The sequence below is a fragment of the Caenorhabditis remanei genome, chromosome V, assembly GCF_010183535.1.
Source record: "Caenorhabditis remanei strain PX506 chromosome V, whole genome shotgun sequence".
NCBI lineage: Eukaryota > Metazoa > Nematoda > Chromadorea > Rhabditida > Rhabditidae > Caenorhabditis > Caenorhabditis remanei.
The window spans coordinates 10,354,837-10,379,788 of record NC_071332.1 but is presented as its reverse complement, the minus strand read 5'-3'; the positions used below and the strand labels follow the sequence as shown (position 1 = coordinate 10,379,788).

At 37.3% G+C, this 24,952-nt stretch overlaps 7 protein-coding genes across 7 annotated transcripts; 3 read left to right on the top strand and 4 right to left on the bottom strand.

The window, feature by feature from the left end:
• Positions 1–581: 581 nt before the first annotated feature.
• On the top strand, positions 582–1,495 carry GCK72_018778 (uncharacterized protein; the record flags this gene model as incomplete). The annotated part of the gene is made up of 5 exons (XM_003110224.2): positions 582–740; positions 792–930; positions 978–1,105; positions 1,152–1,262; positions 1,307–1,495. 5 exons carry the CDS (start codon positions 582–584, stop codon positions 1,493–1,495), a joined length of 726 nt encoding a protein of 241 aa, XP_003110272.2.
• Positions 1,496–5,929: 4,434 nt separating this feature from the next.
• Positions 5,930–7,776, top strand: GCK72_018777 (uncharacterized protein; the record flags this gene model as incomplete). Its single annotated transcript, XM_053732735.1, has 7 exons — positions 5,930–6,168; positions 6,214–6,342; positions 6,386–6,488; positions 6,531–6,646; positions 6,691–6,901; positions 6,946–7,099; positions 7,154–7,776. 7 exons carry the CDS (start codon positions 5,930–5,932, stop codon positions 7,774–7,776), a joined length of 1,575 nt encoding a protein of 524 aa, XP_053581648.1.
• A 177-nt stretch (positions 7,777–7,953) lies between these two features.
• On the bottom strand, positions 7,954–9,057 carry GCK72_018776 (uncharacterized protein; the record flags this gene model as incomplete). Its single annotated transcript, XM_053732734.1, has 5 exons — positions 7,954–8,074; positions 8,120–8,250; positions 8,296–8,412; positions 8,458–8,919; positions 8,971–9,057. The coding sequence occupies 5 exons, from the start codon at positions 9,055–9,057 to the stop codon at positions 7,954–7,956; spliced, it is 918 nt and encodes a 305-aa protein (XP_053581647.1).
• A 360-nt stretch (positions 9,058–9,417) lies between these two features.
• On the bottom strand, positions 9,418–10,698 carry GCK72_018775 (uncharacterized protein; the record flags this gene model as incomplete). The annotated part of the gene is made up of 4 exons (XM_053732733.1): positions 9,418–9,588; positions 9,634–9,789; positions 9,834–10,170; positions 10,421–10,698. 4 exons carry the CDS (start codon positions 10,696–10,698, stop codon positions 9,418–9,420), a joined length of 942 nt encoding a protein of 313 aa, XP_053581646.1.
• A 427-nt stretch (positions 10,699–11,125) lies between these two features.
• GCK72_018774 (uncharacterized protein) lies at positions 11,126–13,324 on the top strand (the record flags this gene model as incomplete). The annotated part of the gene is made up of 7 exons (XM_053732732.1): positions 11,126–11,156; positions 11,229–11,850; positions 11,904–12,196; positions 12,257–12,348; positions 12,395–12,734; positions 12,784–13,048; positions 13,096–13,324. The coding sequence occupies 7 exons, from the start codon at positions 11,126–11,128 to the stop codon at positions 13,322–13,324; spliced, it is 1,872 nt and encodes a 623-aa protein (XP_053581645.1).
• Positions 13,325–13,701: 377 nt separating this feature from the next.
• GCK72_018773 (uncharacterized protein) lies at positions 13,702–16,232 on the bottom strand (the record flags this gene model as incomplete). Its single annotated transcript, XM_003110357.2, has 7 exons — positions 13,702–13,866; positions 14,076–14,192; positions 14,393–14,548; positions 14,593–14,915; positions 15,135–15,313; positions 15,363–15,641; positions 16,213–16,232. The coding sequence occupies 7 exons, from the start codon at positions 16,230–16,232 to the stop codon at positions 13,702–13,704; spliced, it is 1,239 nt and encodes a 412-aa protein (XP_003110405.2).
• A 786-nt stretch (positions 16,233–17,018) lies between these two features.
• On the bottom strand, positions 17,019–17,869 carry GCK72_018772 (uncharacterized protein; the record flags this gene model as incomplete). The annotated part of the gene is made up of 3 exons (XM_003110438.2): positions 17,019–17,258; positions 17,306–17,400; positions 17,497–17,869. The coding sequence occupies 3 exons, from the start codon at positions 17,867–17,869 to the stop codon at positions 17,019–17,021; spliced, it is 708 nt and encodes a 235-aa protein (XP_003110486.2).
• Positions 17,870–24,952: the final 7,083 nt, after the last annotated feature.

Sequence of the window (24,952 nt, the reverse complement as noted above, 5' to 3'; positions counted from 1 at the left end):
TCTGCTGACATGATTATTCTCAACCAGTCAAGATTCGCCGTTAGTAAATTTCTATCAAAACGAGAATCTGGTAATATTTGGATAATAATTTTGATTGATAAAGAGGCTATATAATTGGTTTTTACACGTGCAAAAAGTATCAATGTTTTACGGGATATTTGATTTTATGACAATAACGGGGTAAAAATCAAAATTGGTCTTGATTTACATTTGTTTTTTTGTTTTTTTTTCAATCATCAAAAATCGTAAAGCCAAAAAGAGCAGAGAAACGAAAAATAATTGAAGGTTTCATTTCAAGCTCCTGCTCGATCGTTTTATCTGATCCCATTTCTCATCACCCACTCTTTTTTCTTATTCAAATACCAATGTCCATCTCAATGTCATCGAGTCCTGTCGGAGAGATCAACAACTTTCATTTTGAAACTTGGCGTCTTTTTGATCCAATTTATCTCTGCTTTCTCATTCCTGTAACTATTCATTACATTTTGGTACTGAAAGTGATATCGAAGCTTCAAGAATCCAACAGTTTCCTTTTTATTTTTGCAATTTTGGGAGTATCTGATGTTATCTATTGTTTTTCAATGCTAGCTTGTGAACTCTTGCATCATACTCAGTTGTTACCACAATTTGTATTTGTAAGTTGTGTTGTAACTTCTTACTATGGAGTGTTCTTCAATTTGTTATCCAACGGATTACTTTCTTTGAACCGATTTTGTGCGACGTTCGTTTGGTATACCACGGTGAGATTGAATTAGAAAATTATATGATTTCTCAGCAAACATATTTTTCAGTACTTTAACAATGCATGCATCAAAATCTACTTTCTGATCATTTCGGTTGTTGCCCTTGTTGCCACTTTGCCAGGTGGAATACTGATGTTCATTTATCTTTTCAAAGATTACAGTTTAGCAGCTCAATATGGAAAAACAGGTTTGAAGTGCTTTGAGTCGAAACAATTCAGTAGTGCAGCATTTCAGGTCTTGAATCATTTAACACTCATCGATCCATTATTATTAGCATGATGATATGCGACGGATTGGTTGGTTGTGTGACAAGTTTATCTACCATTTACCGATTGAGAAAGTATAAAATAAACTACGACAAGGTAATAATTGAAACGAATATCCACCGAGAGTACTTAAGATTTTCAGAGCCTCCTTCTGGTAACCACATTGCACATTTTCCCAGATACATTGGTCACTTTGTTCAATTTAGATATGATATTTCAAGTGACAGGCGAATCAAAATATATGAATGAACTGGTGAATCTGCCAAACAATCCAGTGCAATCAAATTAAATTTTCAGAGCAGGATGTTCCTCGTTTTCTTGGTATCGTTCAACAGCTTGACAATAGTTTGCACTAACCGCCAAATTCGACAAGAATATTTCAACTTATTGTTATCATTGAGACAGATTTTCTGGTGCAGTAGTTCTGTCAGGAACACATTGACTAACCTGACAACAGTGTCCAAAGAACGAGTTACCGTATTCTAATTGGATTAATTGGTGAAAGGAAACAACTCGTCTCAAATCTAACAACCGAGATAATTATATGTGTTCTTTATTTTCGGTTCTGGAATCAAATGGCTCTGTAGTGTATGTATATCCTTTTCTTTTCTCGTTTCTATTCTCTTTCATCATTTTCCTTTCCAATGACGACCACAACGAAACCTTCTGTTCCAGTCAATAATTTTCATTTTGAAACTTGGAGACTTTTCAATCCATTCTATCTGTTCTTCTATTGTATTCCTGTTACAATTCATTATGTGTTAGTATTACTAGTGATAAAGAAAGCCAAGAAATTCAATGGTTTCTTTCTAATTTTCTATGTCATGGGAATATCTGACGTAGTCTACTGCTGCTCTGTACTTATTTCAGAGTTCATTCATTATACTCAATCATTTCCCAAATTCATATTTGTATGTTTTGTTGTTATTCCGTATTATGGGGTGTTCTTCAATCATTTGGCCAATATGCTTCTGTCGATTAATAGATTTTGTGCAACATGTGTATGGTATAACACGGTGAGAATCTTGAATATGGTCATTACAAATTCAAAATTTTACAGCACTTTGACGCGGTATCCATCAAAAAATACTTCCTTGTTATAGCAATTATCTCTTTGATTTTTACTTTGCCTGGTGGCATATTGATGTTTGTTTATTTGTTTATGGACTGGGGTACACAAGCTCACTAGGGAATGACTTACACATAGGTTGGAGATACACAACATGACCCATATCGCTGGAAAGCTGACGTTTCCCTGATTCCGAATCTATATTCAGTTTTTGCAGTGGCCCTCCCAGTTTTGAGAAATTCGGCTCCAAAGTTAGGGTAAATTTTAGTGCTCAAACTCAAGTTGTCAACCCGCGTGTTGCCCTAACGCGTAAACCCATTCGGGGAATAGTTGAATCAGCGGTTGAATGGTCGAGGGGGTTACAGGTGTGGTAGTCACAGGTAGTTGGCCAGCGACGAAATACGGACCATATACGCGTCCGCGCCGGACTCAAAAAGAAGTAGCTAAGGACGATATGTGTGCGTCATATACGGTCCGTTTCGAGTCCGCGCGCCGAAAAAGTTGCTCCTCTCCCTCCCACCGCCAGCCCCTTCCCTACTTTTGTTTCCCGGTTGAGATCGTCATTTAAGAAGGAAGATTAGTGATAAAATTACTATTTTATTTAAAGAAAGATAAAAAGGAACATTGAAAATAATGAAAATAAGATGAAAACATAGCAAATTAGACATAGAAATCACAAGTTTGTCCGCCAGTCGTGTCCTTGAAATCAATCGAAATCCAATTGTCGTAGAAGCAATTTCCAGTCGTTGATTTCCGTTTTTCCCTTTGTATTTCTGAAAAAAATCAATTAATTGCGGAATAAAATATATTTATTCAGTTAACTTACTTTCGAAAAAGGGTTCCTCCTCCGAACAAATACAGATGTCATGTTTGAGAAGGAGTTCCGGCCAATTTTATCGAATTTCCTCACTGAAAAAATTTATTTTGAATAGAGAATGTTGAATACTATCACAAACCTTTGAGGAAATCGAAGAATTGGTTCCATTTCAGCTATCGCCGCTTCTTCTCTTCTTGGGGCCAACGGACTGACTGAAAACATACTAAATTTTCGATCATTCACAGTTAAATGCGAGAATTTTTCACGAAAAAAATTAATTAAAAGAAATTTCAATATAAAAAACATAAAGAAAGGCGAAACTTTCGAAAAATAGGGAAAGAAACGTTAAAACTCCGTAAATGATAATAAAATTATCATTATCCGAGAGGAGTCCGAGAGCTTCGGAAGAGCTGCTGCAAGCGGCCGCCGCGGCCAGTCCATACGGACTATTTCGCCAATCCATATACGGTCCGCGCTGAGTCCGCGCGCGGACGCCTGCCGCCCACTTCCTCCTCTTTTCCCGAAGTCCACACTGCGTCCATCTACAGTCCGTAGCGGGCCATAATTCCGCCGCGGACTCTATACGGGCGGAAAATAGAACTGAATCCGCATGCGGTCCGCACGCCAACTACCTGTGGTAGGTGGAGACTCTATGGTTCGACTCCTTGCCTTTTTTCCTTCCTTTTTTCTTTTTTGTAATCCTCGTTTTTGGGTTCCATGGTCATCACAGTGTGTCAGAATTCGATTTTTGATGCTTTTCGAGGTTATATTGACTTACTACGACGTTTTAAGAAAAAAAAATTTTTCAAGAAATTCAACTTTTCTGTGACCAAGTCCATGGTGGGCAGTCGGAATTTTTTTTTGAAAAATTTTCGTTAAAAGTTAGAAAAACAATAGAAATTGTTATAGCAAGGTATAAAAATTATTTTTTCCAAAGTTAACTTGTCTTGTTACTCTGGTATATACTTTTTTGAAGCTCTGCTTCATATGTGGTGATTCGAAGTTAAAGTCGTAGTAGATCTCTATTATGTGAACATGATGGAATCTAATAAAAAACGCATTTTCTATTGTTTTTCTAACTTTTAACGGAAATTTTTCAAAAAAAAATTCCGACTGCCCACCATGGACTTGGTCACAGAAAAGTTGAATTTCTTGAAAAATTTTTTTTCTTAAAACGTCGTAGTAAGTCAATATAACCTCGGAAAGCATCAAAAACCGAATTCTGACACACTGTGATGACCATGGAACCCAAAAACGAGGATTACAAAAAAGAAAAAAGGAAGGAAAAAAGGCAAGGAGTCGAACCATAGAGTCTCCACCTACTACCACACCTGTAACCCCCTCGACCATTCAACCGCTGATTCAACTATTCCCCGAATGGGTTTACGCGTTAGGGCAACACGCGGGTTGACAACTTGAGTTTGAGCACTAAAATTTACCCTAACTTTGGAGCCGAATTTCTCAAAACTGGGAGGGCCACTGCAAAAACTGAATATAGATTCGGAATCAGGGAAACGTCAGCTTTCCAGCGATATGGGTCATGTTGTGTATCTCCAACCTATGTGTAAGTCATTCCCTAGTCAGTATTCAAGAACAGGCATACTTTGTTTTCCAGTCAAATTTCTACAATTTGGTTTTCAGCATACTTGTCAAAAATCGGGCCGGCCCGGCTCGGCCCGTCGGCCCGGCCCGGCCCGGCCCGGCCCGGCCCGGGCCGCCACGGGCCGGGCCGGGCCGGGCCGAAATTTCTCTCGGCCCGGCCCGGCCCGGTCGGCCCGGATTCAAAAATGGGTACCCATTTTTACCAATTTTTTTTTGAAATTTTTCGAAAAAAAACAGTAAAAATGCTTAAATTATCATTACATATTCACATTTTGATTCAATTTTAAATGTTTATTCGAAAACTATACTTTTTTCAAAAAATTTCCAAAAAAAAATCAAAAACTCAAAATGTTTTGAAAAAATGTTTCGAAACGGGCCGAGCGGGCCGGGCCGGGCCACGGGCCGGGCCGGGCCGGGCCGGGCCGGGCCGGGCCGGGCCGGGCCGGGCCGGGCCGAGATTTTTCCTGATTTCGGCCCGGCCCGGCCCGGCCCGGCCCGGCCCGTGACAAGTATGGTTTTCAGGAATCTCTTCGTTCAATCTTCATCGAACAATAATTATATCATTGACTATCATTGACACCTTTATTGGAATTTCCGCTAGTATTGCAACAGTTTATCGTCTCAAGAAATACAAATTCAGCTATGATAAAGTAAGAAAGACTAGTCTCTCAATTTGCTCTCTTTCGTGTTTTTCAGAGTTTACTACTCATCACTACTCTTCACATATTTCCGAATCTTCTAGTTCAATTTTTCAATTTAGACATGATGTTTCAATTTTCTGGAAACTCGCTTCTGTCGAATGAGCTTGTAAATGATTTCAGTTCATATAAAATAAAAACTACTGATAATTCAGAGTCGAACTTTTCTAATCTTCCTTGTATCTTTCCACAGTCTCACAATGTTTGGTACAAATCGGAAAATTCGACAGGAATATATTCAAATGATTATGTTTTGGAAGGAAAGAGAATCTGTGACAACCACTTCGATAAGAAAAATATCTACTGCAACGGGAGCTCATGCAACTGAAAGAGTCACCGTATTTTAATTTTCATTGTTCAATTTTGGTTTCTGAACAAAATAAACGCTACTTTAATAATATAAACTGAAAAATCCTGAATTAAAGAACCAATGTAGGAAAGAATTATTCAAAAACTTCACAAATTCACCTTCACCGTCTCTTTTCAATTCTTCCGTTCATCTCATGTTATCTACTTTCTCAATCTTCAACGGCTTTGTTCGTTTCGATCCGTGATAGATTCTGAAGCGGATTCATTTTTGTGGAGTCTTCTAAACCGGTCACGAGAAAAGACCTTCACTACGTCTTTCTGTTTTCCACATATTCACGATGAAGTCAAAAAGCTTACCGTTTTTGAATGATGAAAAACAAGAAACAGCTTTAAAGTTAACTTATGTAAGAAGTGGAAGTAAGAAAATGATTCTTGTTTTTCTCGTCTTTCTATTCTGTTTCTATCTGCTTCACAGTTTCACTAAGAATTCAAAGGTTAGATTCACACGACAGGATTCTGAAAATTCAGTAGATATTCTGGAAGGGACAACTGCTCCGCCCATTTCAGAGTACTTATTGTCCAAAGAATCAGAACGGTTGACCCGAAAACTATCGGTGTCCCAGGCATTTGTTGTTTCTGCTTACTTTTATCCCACTTCAAAATCGTAAGTTCTATTTTAAATGTTTAAATTTTGAATCATAATTTTAAGGCTTGGAGAAAATGCAATTGCGTTAAATATGGTTGTAGACTCAATCAACTTTGATAGCTCAAACTATGAGTATAGCTTTGTAGGATCTAATGAGACTCATTCAGAATCTGGATTAGCTGTTTCTCAGACGTAAGTACAGATTACAGTTTGTTTTCTTCAAAAAAAGATTCAGCCAGTCCAATAATAAATGCCGATATGCTTCGTCAGTAGCCACAGGAAACAGTTTGGACAATTTGACAAAGCTGGAATTAGAATCGAATGGAACTCGAGTAGAGGTAGTAAGAGTTCACTCATCGCCTTGCATTTTATTCTTTCAGATTCCATTCAAAATAGCTCGGTATACTGCTCCGAAGCCTGTAATCATCTGCGTTTCACCTCAATTCGTTGCCGAACAATGGCCAATTTTCATAATGCACGCACACACTGCTCATAGGTATCGAATTTGTTTTCTTCGTTTATAATTTCCTTTGTTTACAGATTTGGAGGACACATGCACATATATGTCACTTCTATTATTCATCAGTACTTTGATTTGATGAAAGAATACGAACGACAAGGATATGTCACAATGGAAATGTGGCTCAGAATGAAATTCGAGCAGCCAGGATCCAAATTTTTCGAACCGAATTTGAATACAGAATTGAGAAATCAAGCAGGAGCAGCATCTGATTGTTTGTTACAATATAAGGTTAGTTCAAGACAAGAAAACAATACAATTTTTCAAAAATCCAGGAAGCAGCAGAATACATTGCCTTCTTCGACATGAATGACCTACTGTTTCCAGTTCACTATCCAACATATTTAGAAGAATTCAATGCGATATGGGCACAGAAACCAAATGCAACTTCTCTGGTTTATAAACAAGTCGAACATGAGTTCTTGAACCGTAAGTTAAATATTCTTCAGGAATGTTTCAGAGGTGCTTATCAGACATTTTCAGCTTCAAATCTCTCTGAATACAGTTTCCATGAGCTAGTTGCTAGTTTGAGAACTTCCTCTGCCAGATCTTTTCGAGTGGTCGTTAAACCTGTACTACACAACTCCATTGGAATCCATGGAAGTGATTGGGAAGATCCGAACACTAGGTCACCTATTTCGATTTCTGCTTTCGAATTCATCTCCCACATTTCCAGAATTCATGTCGCTTCTCCTCATATTATACATGTAAAAAATCCAGTCTGGAAAAATAAAACAAAAGAATTCGAGCATATCAGAAATCCTCGCTTCTGGATATTCAACGAGACTATTCACCAGAATGACGTCATTGCAATTCACGACGATATTCTGAGATTGAAAACCAACAAAAAAATTTCGAGAGTCGGACCAAGTCTCCCAAGTGAAGACTTCTATTCACCAATCATTTTCCAATGTTTTGTGAGTCAATTCTATGGGAAACCTCTGGAAGAATGTCCAAATGCTGAGAAATGCACATTACCACAACGGAAAAATACAAAATGTATGCATACAAATGCAGAATACATATCAGGTCCACCAACTCATCCATTCACTTTTCATTTCTTTAGAAACCCAATCTGGTCTTCTGAATACGGGTGTTATCAATAATAAATCATACTTTCAGCTATTTTTATTTTTGTAATAAACTCATATGAAAACTATTCGATTCTGCTAAATTTAACGAAGAATTCTATAAAACGTTTATTGATTCCAAAATAAACTAAACATCCTCTAAATCAGAAAAATTGTTAAGAACTGCTATTTTATGTTCAATTTTGATGTTTCCTACTGAAAAAGATGATCCTCAATATGAACATCTCTCATCTTACTCGTAACTCTTTTCTTGTTATCCGTTAGGAAATATCTCTTCAGACATTCTCGATTTCTTCCATTTACCATGAATAACCTAAACCAGAATGCTCTAAGAGTGTTTCAGTCATTATGTGCTTACCTGATGTGTTTGAAGAACGGGTGGATCTCTGAATTGACGAAAATCCATTGATGTGTCACAAAGTTTTTCCTCAAAAAGCTAGCGAATGTTTCTCTATCCTCATCAGTCGGACTGTGAATCTCAATGTTGATCTGAAAAACAAAACTAGTAAACCTAAGATGAGAATACACGAATACCTGACAAACATGAATACCCCAATCATCTAATTGTCCTTTTTCCTCAATAAATGGGAACACAGGGTATTCAGCATGTTCAATGTCTACCATCAGTTGATCAATTGTTTGTTGTTTTATCTGGGAAAAGAATTATTTTGATACTTTGACTGCCGAGACACTCACATTAGTTCTGATAAAAGTAGCGAGATCAATTGTGAGAACCTCCTGATATCTGTATATCTCCTCCAAAACATACGACCGAAAACTTCCATTTCTGTCCCCAACTGCCATATTGAAAAACTTTCCGAAACTTGAGAACAGTTCATTATTATCTTCATCGACTGGATCTGCACCATAGAATTGACAACCAGGCAACACAGTTTTCATTTTCTTCTCCGCTTTCACATCTTTCCCGATCCCAAGTGAAATAATTGAACAGTTTGGAAGTTTTCTAAGAGGAAGAAAGTGATATTTGAATTCATCTGAGTTTGGAAATTCTCCAAGTTTGACATCTTTTAGTGATGGAGAACATTTATTGACGACATACGGAAACCTGTCCCAGAACTGCCAGAGATTTCCTACCATCAATGGTTCAATTGTTTCTTGAACACATTCTGCTGAACGATGTAATCCGTCGACATTGTCCTGAAAGATACTTACATATATACAGACTCAATGACAACCACACGGACTCACTCTTGTATCGAAATTTCTCTTCAAAAGAACATTTCCTCCGAAAACTACAAAAAGAATGACAGTGTTGACAGAATAATGCATACCCATGTTTCGAAAACTGTTAAAATGAAATGAATGAGTTTCTAAGATTGGCAGATGTTCTTTTTGTTTCGGAAGAAAAAACCGGATGATTACTAAAAATGACAACTTTTGTCTCTGAAGACGTCAGCATGCCACACGGATAGAAATCTCGAAAGAGATGGTAAATTTAGATTCGAATCTTCTTCACGAGTCCACTTTTTGAACAAACTGGTATTTCATAAACTGCATTTGTTCTTATTGTGGCTTACATAAGAGTTGCATTCATTGCTTTAATTTCTCTTCTCCAATTGTCGTGTACAAATTAAGAATGAAATCAAAATAGTTTCTAAGACAGTATATGTTGAAAAGTTCAAATTTTGATAATATCTAATTATAAATTCCAAGGAAGATTGGGTTGTTATCCTTCGAAAGGACGAAAAGAAATGGATGATCTGCGATGAATTCTATCGGTTTTTTAGTTCTGTTTGACATCCTTAAACCGGAGACAAGTATATTTACATTAGTAGTTGCAGCAGCCGTTGTTCCAGATTCGTTGACCTAAATTTTCGAAAGATTGAAACTGGACCAGTTGCAGTCTCTCACCTCAATCAATGCCTTGTGAAAAACCTCATTAACATAAATTCCATTTCCCATATTTCCAAGATCAGCGGAATTGCTGAATGCCGTTTTGATACCAAGTGACATGAGAGCCTCGTTTAGTTTCGATTCGGTTTCAATCTTGAACTTCGGAATCGCCACCTGGAAAGGAGTTTCACAGTTTTTTCTTAATTTCGGAAACTCACATTCACAAAAGTGTTTGTACTATTGGAAAGAAGTTTTTGGAAAGTAACAGAGTCTAATTTTTTGAGTAAGTTTGTCAAATCAAATATGTTTATTGGAAGAAAAATGCTCAATGTGAAAGTCTCATCTTGATAGGGAAGTGTTAAAATTTCGAATTGATCATTTTCAGAGTACTTTCTGAAAACTTTTCTGGCATGCATGAAATCGATTTCCCGCTTTGAAGCAGCGGAACTGTAGAAAGTTCTTTTCGATGTGGATTGTGGATAGAATGGATTTCTCCACTTTGCTTTGAAGTATAGAGCATTAATGAGAACGGCAACAAGACCTGATATATGATATCTAATTCGAAAAAGAGTAGAATCAACTAACCTCCAGAAATTTGATGAGGTTCTATTATCCTTTTTATTGAACCTTTTGTAGTTTCCCTAACATATTCATTGATGATCCCAGCTGATTTTTCTTTATTTGAGAAGTCGAGTTCAGTTGTCCCTCCGTTATAGAGGTTTTGGACACTTGCCAGGTATGGTGGCTTTATTGAGAAACCTAGTCTGTAATCATTCAAAAATAAACATCAATCCGCTTCCTTTACCTTTGAAATATGTGATTAGCAATTTTGATTTCAATCTTCTCATTGTTGGCCGAGAGAGATGTGGAGATATTCGAAAAATGTTGTTCATACTGTTCTTCGGTACTTCCGCTGGCAATAGTCTCCCGTATTTCATTTCTAGTTTCTCCTCTTGCTGCCAAATGAACAAGAGAAAGAGCCAGAGCTAAGGAAAGTGGAGAGAAGACAAGAGACTCGTTCAGGTTGTGTTGCCGGAGTAGGTTCAGACCAAAGTCAGTGGTGGAATGAAGAATTTGAGACATTCTTGAGAAAATTTGTCATAAACTTATCTTGTTGAGTGAATTGAAAGAGCGAAAAAAAGACAAAGAATAGCTCAACTAAAGAAGTGGCGTGGTCACACGAAAAAAAGAGAAAATGATCTTTAAAGATCTCTGGATTGGAAATATGTGTACGACAACACAATTTCTTTTGACCCTGGCTAATGTCAGCTGTTCAGGCACAACTGCGAGATATTGATGAATCCAAAAATCAAAAGTGCAAGTTTTGATAATACATAGAACTCAGAATTGAATTGACTTGTTACGTGACACTGTTCCAAAATTGATTAAATCCATATTCTTACGTGACATCCGTATTGTTCCTCCATATTTTTGTTTTTTTCAGACGAAATGTATTTCCATAAATTTGATAGGATCGACAGGTTGCATGAAATAGAGTTTTCTATTCAAAATGATGAAAGAGACTGATTGTCCAACATGCAGTGAGTTTGAACTGTCACCTGAATAGTATTGCGGCGTAAATAGATGAATCAACCAATCAATGTTTCGTTCAGAATTTCCAAGTATCCAAACTCGAGATCGTCTCAATGAAGTCTGCCAATTCATCGTTCCTCGCCAATCCAACACCATGATTGTCCCAAATTACGGACAAGTTCCAGTTCTCAAAGGAGATCTCTCTTGGTTGTCTCCAGAAGTTTATATTTTTCTGAATGAATGCGTTCAACTCATGACTCCATCTGCAATTCGTATTTGTAATGGAAGTGTTTTCGAAGCACAAGAACTTCGTGATGCCATTGCCAACGAATTTGGGAGTGAAGAGTTGAAAACATTGGATCGTCTTCATATGAAAATCTCCGATGTTGGATTTGATGATGTCCACGTCGTCACAAAAGATCGAATGGATGCTGATCCCGGGAATCCAGTCAACCCAAGTCCAGGCGCATTGTCGAATTCCAGTTCAGGCGAAAATTCTGAAAATGTCCGTTTGAGTTCTCATTATATGACAACGAAACTTTTCGATTTTTCAAAAGAGAAAAGATTTAACGGATGCATGAATGGAAGAACTATGTATCTGGTGCCTTTCTCGATGGGATGGATTGGAAGTCGTCATGCGGTTGTAGGGGTTCAGATCACTGATGATCCAGTATTGGTTCTGAATTTGAGAACCACTTTTAGGTGAAAAAAACTTGATTAAAACCGGGTGTCTAGTAGTTTCTGTCGTATTTCAGAGTGTTGTCAAGTGTATGGGATTGCATTGCTGCTACCACCAACTTCTTGAGAAGCGTCCACTCAATTGGAATGCCCCGACCAATAATTCGTCGTATCGTAACCCCTCCCCCAACTGAGACTCCAATCGGAAGTTTTATTGTTCTGAAACATGATGATCAACAGATTTGGTCTCATGGATATACATTCGGAAGAACTCCAAGATTTGGAAAAACTTTCTCAATTCATGCTGCTTCATGGCTTGGAACAAAGAAAGGATGGCTAGCGGAGAACGCTTCGATTTTGGCTATCACCAGTAAGTGAATGTTATTTTGTCTGAACTTGGCTTATTTTGCGTCTTTGTATTCCTCTTCAGACTCGAAAAACGAGACAATCAATGTGTGCTACAGTGGCCTAATGAGTGTTACAAGCCTTCAATTGCCAGCTGGACAGTCTGCGGGATGGAAGGTATCGTTCACTTCCACGGGTTTTTCAAACTTTCTATTTTTTCTAGGTTGAAGTACTCAGCGAGAAAACCGTATGGATCCATTGGCACAATGGAAAAATGTATGCATTGTGTCCAGAAAATGATGAAATGGACGACATGGGCTCTCCGAAAAATCTCTCGAACTTGCTCACTGGAGCCACTTCCGACTATCAAATCCAAAGTTTCAATCCGCAAAAAACCAAGTGGTCAACAGATGTTGGTGTTCCGATCTCTGCCTACATATTTGCAAATCGTCGTCATGATCAATATCCACTGATTCTTGAGGCTAATTCATGGGAAGAAGGCGTCTGTTTGGCAGCTGGAATGCGTGTCAGTGTTCCGAAAACAAAAACTGATTCATCGGAAAGTATGCATTAGATGCCAGAAGCGTTTCCATGAATTCTTCGTATTTCCAGATACGACTGACTCGAACAAACGTTACAATCTGATTGAATGCCCAATGCTCCGTGCCGATCCAATCAATTTTAGTTTTGCAAAATATGTTAATCATTGGTTGGAGATGGGAATCGGAGTCAAATCTCCGTCTGACAGTTCGGATACTTACGAAGCACCACTACCGCCACCGATATTCTTTACTAATTTATATCAGGAGACGGATGGAAAAGTGATTTGGCCAGGAGGTGTGGATAACATGAAGATATTTGAATACATCTACGGAAGGTTAGTGTTTCTAACAGTATCTTGTAGCAATCATAAATCACTTTCAGATGCACAAACCCAATGGAAACTTCGAATACAACTCCATCAGGAATTGGAAAAGTTCCGAAATCTCTAGAGCTCAGTGCACTGGTTAATCTGCCACCGCTTCTACAAGTCGACATTCGATTCTGGCTAACTGAACTCATGAAATTTCGCACTTTTTTCAATATTCAAATGGAGTGTTGTCTTCCACCACAACTAGACAAAGTGCTCACTGATTTGGCCGGCAATATTTGAGAAATTTGCGTTTCAAAAGGATTGGGCTGGAGAAGAAAAGCTAAAATTTAACTTTTTATTGGCATTTCATTGCTTTTATAAACGATTTATTTTGAGAACCACTTCATTTTTCAGTATTTCCTGTGAAAATGCCAATGAATAAGTGTGATTTAGCATGATGCAATGTGAACAAGAACGGATGATCAGCATGAAATTCGTAGTTTTCTTTTATGATCTTTGACTTCCGACATCTTTCCACCGAAACCCTCGTCGCGGCAGCAGCAGTTGTCCCATTCTCGTCGACCTGAAGATAATAAACTTCCTAACTTTGAAAATGAATCTGAGCGAGAAGAGCTGGAGAGGACAAATACATGCACTTTATTACGGAGGAATTAAGTTCAATTATGAATTCCTATGAAAAGTGGATGACTGTTTTGGGAAAGAACAAAGAGGAATGGGTGATCCGCTTGAAAATCAATTGAACTCTTCATCTGGGGTTTCGCTGATTTCCTCATCATCAGGACAACTGTTGCAGCAGCTGCAGTTGTTCCAGCCTCGTCGACCTGCATTTTCAAAATTATTATGATAATTAATTACAGAAATTTATTCAAGGTTTCAAAGAATTCACATGTTTTATACACTTTAGCGGTAACAAAATACCAATGTATTATTTATATAGCAAACGTATATTAAGCAGAAATACAACTCTCTCATTATAAATGTTCTAATGATGAAGACCGATAAAAAGTGGATGATTATTTTGGGAGAGAACAAAGAGGAATGGGTGATCGGCAATGAAATCTTTCGGTTCTTCGACTGGGAACATCGCAGATTTCAGCGAAATCGAAACTGTAGTGGCGGCAGCGGCTTTCGTTCCGTCTTCATCGACCTAGAAACGCTGACACGTGAGTGAAAAAGGACCATATGGAAATGATTAGTGAGGATCAGATTCGTTAGGGTAGAATGAAGCGAGAATCATGCGTCGGGGAAGTAAGGGTTTGAAAACAATTTACTGCTTCCAGAATAAAATAAATATTCAGCAGTGAATATTTTTAACTGAAAAAGTTTACAACGTAAACTTATTCTCACCTCAATCATCGCCTTGTGTGTGACTTTCGAGACGTAGACTCCATCAGCGAAGTTTCCGAGGTCCGCCGACTGATCGAAAGCTTTCTTGATTCCAATAGCCTGGAGTGCTTCGTTGAGTCCCAATCCGGTTTCGATTTTCCACTTTGGAATTCTGACCTGCAACCCAAATGTTTGAATCGAAAAGAAACCTTAAAACTTACGTTGACCAACTCGTTGGAGACATTAGACATAAGGTGTTGAATTGAAGCGGAATCCAAATTCTTGAGAGCATCTGACAAACCGAAGCGAGTTTTTGGAAGAAAGATTGTCAGGGCGAAAGTTTCATCCTTGTATGGAAGACTCAACACTTGGAATTGATCATTTTCAGCATAATTTCTATTGACTGCTGATGCGTGAAGGAAGTCAATTTCGCGTTTGGAGTCAGCTGAACTGAAGAATTCGCGTTTGAATGTTGACTCTTTCTTGAACTTGTTTTGCCAATCAGCCTTGAAGTAGAGCGCATTCGTGAGAACAGCAACGAGATCTGAACAGAAATAAAATGAAACTGAGTTGCAACTGACTGAAGGGGATCAAAACATAATATAAAATCTGAAAGCTTATAGTATTGAGCAGAAATGGTTCAAGGACCAGCAGCTTCTCAACGAAAAGTTCGTTTGGGAACAATACGAGTGTCCTTCTCTGGTTTTCACTTTTTTTTGTATCAGTTTCATCCCAAATACTTTATTAATTTTTCTCTACTTACCATCTGAAATACTATCCGCATTTATAATCGTTTTGATGTGCTCTCCGGTATTCTCACGAACAAACTTGTTGATTGCTTCTGCTGATGCTTCAGCATCCTGGAAGTTAAGTGAAGAAGCTCCAGCGTTGTACAACTTCTTTACAGTGTCCAAGTAAGATTGCTTGATGGGGAATCCAGTTCTGAAAAGGAACTTCTTTGTTTAGAATTATATAACATTTATAGTATCACCTCGAGAAGACGTGGTTTGCGATATTAACTTGAGTTCCTTTTTCAGCTCCTAGAAGTGCGGCGGAGATATTGGCAAAGTGTTGCTCGAGTTGCTCATCTGTGGCCCCTTTGACAAGTGCCTCACGAATCTGGTCACGTGTTTCTCCTTTGGCTGCCACGTGGACAAGTGAGAGAGCAAGAGCAATAGAAAGTGGAGAGAACACGAGCGATTCAGTAAGGTTTTGCTGACGAAGTAATCCAAGACCGAAGTCAGTCTCCGATTGGAGAAGGAGAGCCATGCTGAAAAATCAATATGTCAAAAAGCTACTGAGGTTAGTGGGTGAAAATAAATAAACGCGAGTGACCAACCAAGGGTCAATGCTGTCGATTAGGTCAAACATTGGCTGGTCTACACATTCTAAATGAACGAAATGATTGATTGAGAAAAGCGATGACTAATACTAAAATAGCACGAAGAAAAATGAGTGACATCATATTGTTTTCAAAGTTATAAAGTTTAAAAGATTTTTTAGAAACTTCCTGTAACTTTAAACACTGATTTTTAAGGTTTATAAATATTATGTCCGACTTTGTGAAGACAACGCTAACTAAACGTTGCATTGAGCTCTGAAACTTGTAGCAAATGTTGATGAAATAGGAAAGGTGCGTCGACCGGAAAGATTTGAGTCATGAATACGTGAACAAGTCGATATAATTTCGCACTGGCGATGATTTTTCGGTCTCTGACGGCTGAATGATGGCCGCAACGTCCACAAGTTCAGGTTCGCTCAACAGTTGTTCTTTTGTTTTTTGTTGTTATTACACATTTCGCCGCTGATATTTTTTGTGACGTTTCAAGAAGTACACTTACTTTTCCTTTGGATCTGACATTTTCTAATAAATAAAAGAAAAATACAGCAATACGGCAACACGGCAGAAATGAAGAATGCGCTAGTTGGCAACGCCTAAATGGAACGAAATATTGTGTTGTTTGTTTCACCGTCTGCCCTCTCTCATTGCCGCAACACTATTTTATCTAGTAAACAAGAAGAGAGCAGAGGAAAAAAGTACGAAATTGTACGTGAAGTGCAGAGAAAATGAGAAGATGTCAAATGCGAAAATAACATTGGCAAGACACTTTTCGTGGTTTTGAAATGTTTTTTTTCGAGAAGGGAGAGATTTTCGTCAGTTCCAACCATGGTTCGGCCGAGAACTTTTGATACTGAATGTATCAAAATAATAATATTTCACTGTAAAATTGGGGCGCAAACACGCAAAGTGCGGTGATGATTTAGAGAGAAACCAGTACGCTTTTATTTTTACAGTCATTTTTAAAATATAATTGAACATCCGATAGCGAATAATATAAAAAATTTTGATGTGAAAAGTATAACAAATACTTGGTTATATTAACACTAAAACTGAAAACTTCGAAACAGAAACTGGAAAAACTGAAACACCAAAAAAATATAATATCTGCGAAAATATGTCGCTGTGGGACTCGAGAAAGAAAAGTGTCTGTGCGCCTTCAAAATCTTACTGTATTGCGAACTTGTTTTTCTAACACCATATTGAACACATTACAGTTCGAACTGCAGTCCCCCGAAGTTTTATAAATTAAAAATATGAGCAGGAAATCGATTACATTTATCTGAAGTTCCTGTCTTGTCAAGTTTTCTATTGTTCTTTGTCGTCCTCCTCTACTCTGTCAATCGCCTCATCATCTGTCAATTGCTCTTTTGTTTCAAACAAAACACATGCATCCGGTTTCATTTTGACTCTTCTATCAGTTGGAACCGGAGTATCAACTGATTTGACCGACTCTTCTGATTTTCTGGTCTTATTACGAACTCTTCTCTCGTGTTTCGCACAAGCAGCCTCCATTTCTTTCTCTAATTGTTCAACCTCCGATTTGTTCTGGAATAAAATCTAAGCTTTCAGACTTTTGAATCATTTTGTCTAACCTTTTCTTCATCAACATTCCCTCGATATTTCACTACTTTTGGATCGAAAATCAAATCAGTTTCAGCGATACGAGTAACACGATCATGAACAGCAGCTGTGAAAATAACAGTAGTTATAAATGTGCATATACCGTAAAATCTGGTGTCTTTCCATTACAGGTTTTACGGTGTCCTTGTTTTCAAAAACTCACGGTTTTCCGAGTCGTTAATAGTTTTATCCATTTCTCCACAAAGATCAGCCGGAATTACGTCTCCATCAAGAGCAGCAATTTTTTCTTTTCCTGAGGTAGTACCCGCTTTCACATCACCTTGAACTTCTTCTGCTGGTTTTGAAACCTTCGATTCCTTTTTCTTCTTTCCAGATGAAGTATCTCCGTCTAGTGTTGATTTGATTATTTCTTTTTTCGACTTGGATTTCGATCTTCCTCCACTTTTTTGTTTTTCATTTTCATCCTTGTTCTTCACATCTGGCTGACCTTCTTTCTTTTGCTCTTCGATAATTTTCTTCTTGTTTTCATTCTTCCTGTTTCTTTCAAATCCTTCATTGACCGACAGTTTGCTCATGCTTGTTTCAGATTTCTTTTTAGCACATAACGGAAGTAGATAGACTACCATCACAAGCCAACACATAATTTCAATAATTTTATCAACTAAAAATCAGCAATTGTTATAATTCCGAAGTTAAAATTTACCGAGCATTATGTACTGGATGATTGTGAGAATTCCGATAACCAGAAGGGAATTATTGAAACTGAATCTTTTGAACAAGAGTGAATTACCAAGGATTCTTCGAAGTGTACAATGTCACGTTGTTCAAAAAATCAAAGAAAGTCATTTTCAACAAATATTGAGGCTACATTCATCAGTCAGAAAATGGTTCTTTCCGCACCATAATATGTTCTATTCAGCTTTCTCATCTCAACATTCGCCACTTTTGCCATCTCGAATGTGGGACCTTTTGGACCTGTGGATGAATTGTTGCGCAACAATGGATGTATCAAGCAGAATGTTTATGTACTTTGGAAGGGTTAACTAGGTGACACCATCGGTATCGATGGAACCGAGTGGTGGATCTGTTCAAAATACAAGAGAAGAAGTTTTATTTCAAACAAATAAACTGTCTTGTAGTCGTCAAGATTCTCTGAAACTTGTAGAGGAAATAACGCGTTTCAAACTGATTCCCTGGTCCCTCTTAGTTTTCCACGATTTGTCTTTCTTCTCCTACCTCTTTCACTTTTGTTCTAAACAAAACACTTGAACAAACAGCCAAAAAATCATTTGAAATATTACTTCCTGCCCAGTTGACCTCTTTCAGCAAAAGCAGTCGACATAAATTCCAATCGAAAACATCGTTGAGCAACATATATTTTTTTCAGCACAGAGGTCCGTTGTCGAAAACATACTCTCCTCTTTTGACATCTGAAATTGGATTCTCCGCGTTGTTCCCTTCTGTTCCGAATATTTCACTCGCAGTCTTTTTGCATCATAAATCTTTCATTTCTGCTATTAAACCAGTTATTTTGTGAGAGAAGCTTCTGAGAGAAATTCAAAAAAAAAGAGAACTGGCATCACATGTTTAGGAGAACTTTTGCAGCTTGCAGCTTGGAACCAGTTGAAAAAAGTAATTCGTATCTCAGGAGTGCTAAAGACTATTAATAGTAGATATAGAGAAGATGAAAAATTATAATACATTTTGTAGTCGTCGACACCGCAACACGTGACGTCTTCATCGTCGACGACGTCTTCAGAATGAATTGTTTTGGTCGACGAGCTGCCAAATAGGGAGGTCCCGTGTTTCATAAATAGTTCGTAGGTGTTTTCACTTTCTTCATTTTGCTTATTTCTCCTCTTTAGATGAGTAAAGTTCTAGAAGATTCTTGATTTTTTTTCTTATAAAATGCAGTTACATGTCCAGAAGAAGAAAGACGAGCAGAAGTTCCTAATCCAAAAGAAGTATGTTTTCAAATTTTTTATAAAATCTGATAGAGGAGGGTTGTCGCCTTGAGTTGACTGGTTCGTGGTCCTTAGTTCATCTTTTAAACCAAACACCAACCAAAACGAACGCAGACGACAACATATATTCTTTCTGGTGGTCTTTCGAAACTCTCTAAAAAAACGTGACAAAAAAGCAGACTTCGTTCTCTGACTTTTAGAATCAGATGTCATCCAAATCGGTATTCATTTCTCCAGTCGTTTTATGTTCCTTGAAACCTACTGTAACCGTTTTATCTCCCAAACGACAATATCTTCGAAAAATGTGTTTATTACACCGGGAAGAAAAAGGGTGCAACATGCTGACGTTCACATGATGTCTTTAATCTGTACCTCTGGGTTTTTTGTTTTTTTTTCTCTTTGAAAAACAGACGTAATGAAAATCTAAAATTCGAAACGAGACCTCGAGATTTTTGAACTGAAGGAATGAGAGTTGGGACAGTTCTGGTAGAAGGGAAGAGTTAATTTTTTAAGAAAATAGTAAATCATCTGAAATTTTTCCTGGAATCTGTGTGATTGGATGATGTTAATTACCTTCTATCCTGTAACAGCGTTCTTGATCACCAGTTCGTAGGTTTACTTTGTGATCTCGTGTCCCTATTAATAGTTATGAAGAAGTGTCAGAATCCGTAACAATCGTTGTGCGTCTTTGGGGAATTCAAAAACTGATTCAATTGGATTCACGCGACCTGCCGGTCTACTTATGAGTTATGATACATCTTGTGTATTTCCATCTTGATCTAGTCACCCAGAAGTTTTAATCAAACCTATCAAAAAGTTGATGCCTCCGTATATTTCATTGCATCTCGTGAGAAACTTTAAAGTTCTTCGCAGTTTCAGTGGAACATCCAACTCCAATCAACCATCTGAAAGCCACATTTTTGATCTTTAAGACTCTAACCTTTGGTCAACTCGTGTTGTAAATGTTGGAACAGATGTTCTTTGTTTATGAAATGAAAACAAAAACTTGCAGTCTCCCTCTCTTTAATAACTCTATTTATTTACTCTCCACATGAAATCCTTACTCCATTCTCATTCCTTTTCTTTCCTTTCCTTTTTCTTTCCTTTCCTTTTTCTTGACTAGTACATCCGGTCAAGCGGAGATTGAAAGACTTCTCATTACCATAAGTTTCCCTTTTTGTTTTCCTCATTTCCCAGTCAGTGTCTGGTTTCGTTTCCAGCTCTCGAGATTCGACGAATGCCCTCAAAAATCCACATTTAATCTAATAACTCAATTTTCTCGGTAATTCAGTTCCATCTGTTGATCCGTTCCATTTCCAGACAAATAAACAATGTCTCGGTACACTCAGTAATTGAATTGTCTCTTTATTTTACTCTTTTTTCTTTTTTTACTTCCTGTTTATAGAATTATGGATAGGTCATTCAATTAAATTGTTATTATTGCTCAATTCATAAAATTAAATTCCGGTTCTTCGGTTTTCCTGGTTTAATGTATAGCAGTTCTCGAAGTAAATAACGAAATAGATTGGTCAAGATTTGGTCAGCAATCTGAAACAATCATAGCCACAAATTTATTTAAACTCGGTGTTTTCAAACAGGAAAACTGTTCCCGGAAGTTCAGAATTCGGGAAATGATTCGACTTTTTGGAATTCGGTCCTCATTGTTAATCCCCCAAAAATACACATCCCTTTCACTAAAAAAAAACCCTTGAAATATTCTTCTGACCACTCAGCTATTTTTCGGTACCCACTCGTTTCGAATCCTTCAAACATTCAAACAAATGACCACTACTATATCCACGAGTGTCGAATTACCGTCATCTACTTTCCAAAATTAGAAGTCCTCCTGACCACAAAAACATTATTATTATTATTCCATGGACCACCCAACTTTTTGTCAAGAGATTTTCATGAAAAAGCAAACAAGGTGCGTGGGAATGTTTCCAGTTGAGACACTTTCAGACTTCATTATTCTTTGAATTCCGAGGTACTTCTTTCCTTGACAATACGTGTTTTGAAGAAGTCACACCTCATCAATATTCCACTCATGTGCTTCGTTTTTTCTCTTTGTCAGATCTAAGACAAGAGAAAAAACGAATAAAGAGAAAAAGCTTTTGTCTTTTTTCCAGATTTTTGTTTACCGTCACTCCGGATTGTTTCTCAATAATTTAATAAAATAGTTCGGGTCACCTGAGTAAATCCAATAATCTTTTGTTCTATCGGCGAGCAGGAATCTCATAGTTCACTCATTCTTTCGTGTGGGAACGTTCTGGTATTTTCACACATTTATTTCATAGTTGTTTATCGGAGAACTATCTTATAGGGCCTTTGAGTTTCGTTCTGGAAATAACGTATTCAAAAACAAACTTATTTCTAGAATAGTTTTGCAAAAGACTCCAAAAAATGTTTGCTGCTACAATACGTTTGAATTTACTGCAAGGAAATGTAATGCTTCTCTCCAATAGTTTGGATGGGTACTACCGATTTCATTTCGATACGCACTAGAAGATGTTTTCTTCTACGACGAATTTCTACAGTACCACTTCTTGTATTTTTCCAATCGAAGAGTTCTCCTCAACTCTTTACCAATTTTCAGCTTTCCCAACTTTCTTGTTTTCACTCATTCTCTTTCCTCATTTGACCCAGAAATACTATATCTCTGAAAACTATACTAAAAACCACTCGTGCTTTTTTTTATTTGCTGAAAGTCTTCTATGTGTTCCGCTCGAGGCTTTCTTTACTCTTTTCTTCAATACAAATTCCGTTTTTTTCCTTCTTGCACATCTCAATCTCATATCTTTTTCTCATTGAAGTATAGCAATAAGAAGATGCATTGAACCATGCGGTATACCTAGAGTATTTGTGGTTTTTTATTATTATACGATTGGTTTCTAGACCGAATTCTCCCTCTCTTTTTGTTCTTTTTTTTTACTCGCAGTATCCAGAAGGTTTATGGATCAACGAGCAGGTTATGAAACACAATCAACTGATTTGTTTTGATTGTTTTTGTCATAGAACAATGAGTATCTCAAGGAACACGTGATACTTTATATTATAACGTGTTGTAACATCTGTTCTGAAATTCTCTATGAGCATGTGAAAAATGACCAATTTGTGGTTTTGCTCTCAATGGTATTCAAGTTTTGAGTCCACCCTCATCTCTTGTCTTCCGCTTCTTTCATTCGGAATACTCATCGTGAACTTTCTCACATTACTTCCTCAGAAATGAGTCAGAAAAAGTTTTGATTTAATTGGTAGGTTCTGTTTATTATCTCGATGTTTTTTTCTTTCTTGATACTCTCTCTTTATTCACCTTCTATTCTCATACGATCACATTTATGAGCATCCAGAAACGAGTTCATGGAATTCCTCCTACCATAAAATCACATTTCATTTCTGAATTCTTCTCTAATTTATCCTAAAAGCTTGCCCTTCTTTTTCTATTCAGTTCTTTTCGTTGAATTGCCCTAATCAGCAGAGTTACAATTGGAGCATGTTTACTGCTTCACCAATTACTCTTTCCAACAGACTTGCAACGTCCCGGTCGGCCCGGATGTTCAGTACTGAAAAAAATTCAAAATGTTTTCGAAAATTTCCCGATTTTTTTTGAAAAACATCTCTTAAGAACAATTTTTTGTAGGTTTCGAAGGTTGTTGAAAAATATACTTGAGAAAAAATATGAAAAATTTTCAGAAAATAAATTTTTGGATAAAAAATTGTAGTGAAAAAAGTTCAAAAATTCAAATCCGGGCCGGAGCTTTCTCGGCCCGGCCCGGAATTTTGCAATTCTGCTTTCCAACTCCTCTCTTCATATCTGCTGCTTAAGAAAATCGAAACTTGTTTCTTTTTGACATCCCCTTTCTACGAAATTTGATTATTCGTGTACTTCTGGTGTCGTGGCTTCTCCTTTTCACTTTTTGTTGTTTTTTCTTCCAGTATCATATTACGTCTACAACCACTCACACGCACATCTGTAGAGGATGAATGGAAGAAGAAAATAAATAGAAAACATCTAGAAATATTCCTTCTGAATACTCTACATCTATATTTAGACATTTCTGGATATTTTTAGATACGCTATTGTCTTTTCGTTCAACGACTTCTAAAGAAAAAACACATTTTTGATAGTGACGTAGACGTTTGTTATTTACGTATTCAGGAACTTTCAGTCGCATGATTTTTTTATGGATGAAGAGCAGGTGGTTTGTTAATTGCTCAATCCAGATGCTGTGGAAAGTTCGGGAGTTTTTTGAATAATAGATCATACAAACGTTGTGGAAGTTACCTCGCTCTTTCTCGTTATCCAGTTTTGTTAGAACATTAGAACTTTATCCCATTAGTCTCGTAATTTTGTTGCCACAACAAACCGATAATTTAATTTTCATGCACTTTCCAGTAGAACCAAAAAAAACATCCTTTTCCATTAACTCTTCTTCTCGTGACGTTCGAAGCATGAAGTACACTTTCTGGTGCCACCTGCTTATTTACTTGGACCCCAGCATTATCCTTTCCCGCTGCTCTTTTTTCGGATGTCTTCTTCTTTGAACAAATAAATTTACATACTCTCTCTTTCTGTCCAATGAGTCTGTGCTTTTCGATGTTTATCCGTGACTAACGAATGAAATCGTGTGTGATTTAGTGAGTGACTAAACTAAACGTTTCCTTTAATCCAATCTCTTCTTTCTCGCAGTTTCTCCCCAAATTCTACTGGTCTTCTTCCCAGTTTTCAACAATTTTCAGAGCAGAAAAAAAGCAACTCCGTTCCCATTTTCATTTCCTGCTAGACCTAAACATCCTTCCTTCTTCTTTTAATTTCCTGTTTTCATATTCGGCTTCTCAGTTCTATCAGATAAGATGAATGTCCCTACAGACTTCTCTAACAACCAAGAAAATACTTAACTGTTAAAATGATTTAGAAGAGAGAAATGAGCAAATCTATAGAGAGTGAAGAAAATCACCAGAAATTCCGTCTGAAGTTTGTTATTTGGTGTATCAAAGAAATAGTGAAACCTTCATTTTTTAAATCGCTTTCCGAGTTTCTGAACTCATAAGATTTATCGAGAAGCTCTCTCTTGATGCAGCATAAATATTCTTTCAGATAAAACATTTTGGGTTTTTTTCCCATGATTTGATTCCATCGGGAATCCGAGGCCTATGATGTTAAATTGACCAGTCCAGAGAACCAATTCTGATTCAATTCAGTGCTTATATTTTCAGCAGAGTCATTTGGCCAACTGGAATCTAGAAGTTGGGAAAACAGTTCATTAAAGAGAACTCAGTTACTCAGCTTCAATTGAACTCAAAAATCCCCAAAACATTCGAAGAGAAAAGAAAAGAAGTTCAAGTGTTTAGGGGGTGGAAGAGGAGGAAATATGCATCATTCATGAACGAGGAGAGCAGCAGAATAAAGACTATGTGGTCTTACGAAATTGAAATAAACTCTCTTCTTTTACTCTGTTGCTCGGAACTATTTAGATATGAGTGACGCAAAAAATGAGGAAGATTTTTCTAGAATCTTCGTATACGTAATAAGAAAAATGTTTCGTAAATAATGCAACGGATAAAAATAACTGGGTTGCAAGTATATATTTGTCCAGAGATAATTAAAGCAGCAGCAAGAGAGTTTTCAGTTGTTATGAGTCATGCTTACGTAATGTTTCGAACTTTGAGCCATGAGAGGTTATTGGGAAATGT